Below are 322 nucleotides of genomic sequence, written 5' to 3' on the forward strand. Positions count from 1 at the left end.
GCTGCCACCCACACCACTCCCCACCAGCAGCCGCCCAGCGCCACAGCCCAGCACTGCCACTCCCACATTAGGGGCTGGGGTCCCCCAGGGCAGCTCCACACCAGTGCCCTTCAGTGGCTCCCCAACCTCCACCAGTCCCCCACCACCCATCTGTCCGCCTCGCACGTGTCTCAATGGTGGCACCTGCCACCTGGGTGTCCAAAACCTCCTGGAGTGCCTGTGCCCAGTGGGCTTCACTGGGGTGTACTGTGAGGCAGAGGTGAAGGGGACAACACAGTCCCCAGTGACACAGGCCCCGCTGCCCAGCCGGCGGATCAGCATC

At 66.5% G+C, this 322-nt stretch overlaps 1 protein-coding gene across 1 annotated transcript in view; it reads left to right on the forward strand.

Moving 5' to 3' along the window:
* Positions 1–322, forward strand: part of VASN (vasorin) — a gene marked incomplete at its 5' end in the record, with an annotated part of 2,060 nt that overhangs the window by 1,077 nt on the left and 661 nt on the right. The window contains one exon of the mRNA XM_010009545.1: positions 136–322. Coding sequence (XP_010007847.1) covers positions 136–322 — 187 coding nt within the window. The remainder of the gene's footprint in view (positions 1–135) is intronic.

Source organism: Nestor notabilis, unplaced genomic scaffold, assembly GCF_000696875.1.
Source record: "Nestor notabilis isolate BGI_N333 unplaced genomic scaffold, ASM69687v1 scaffold19372, whole genome shotgun sequence".
In the NCBI taxonomy this organism is placed as follows: domain Eukaryota; kingdom Metazoa; phylum Chordata; class Aves; order Psittaciformes; family Psittacidae; genus Nestor; species Nestor notabilis.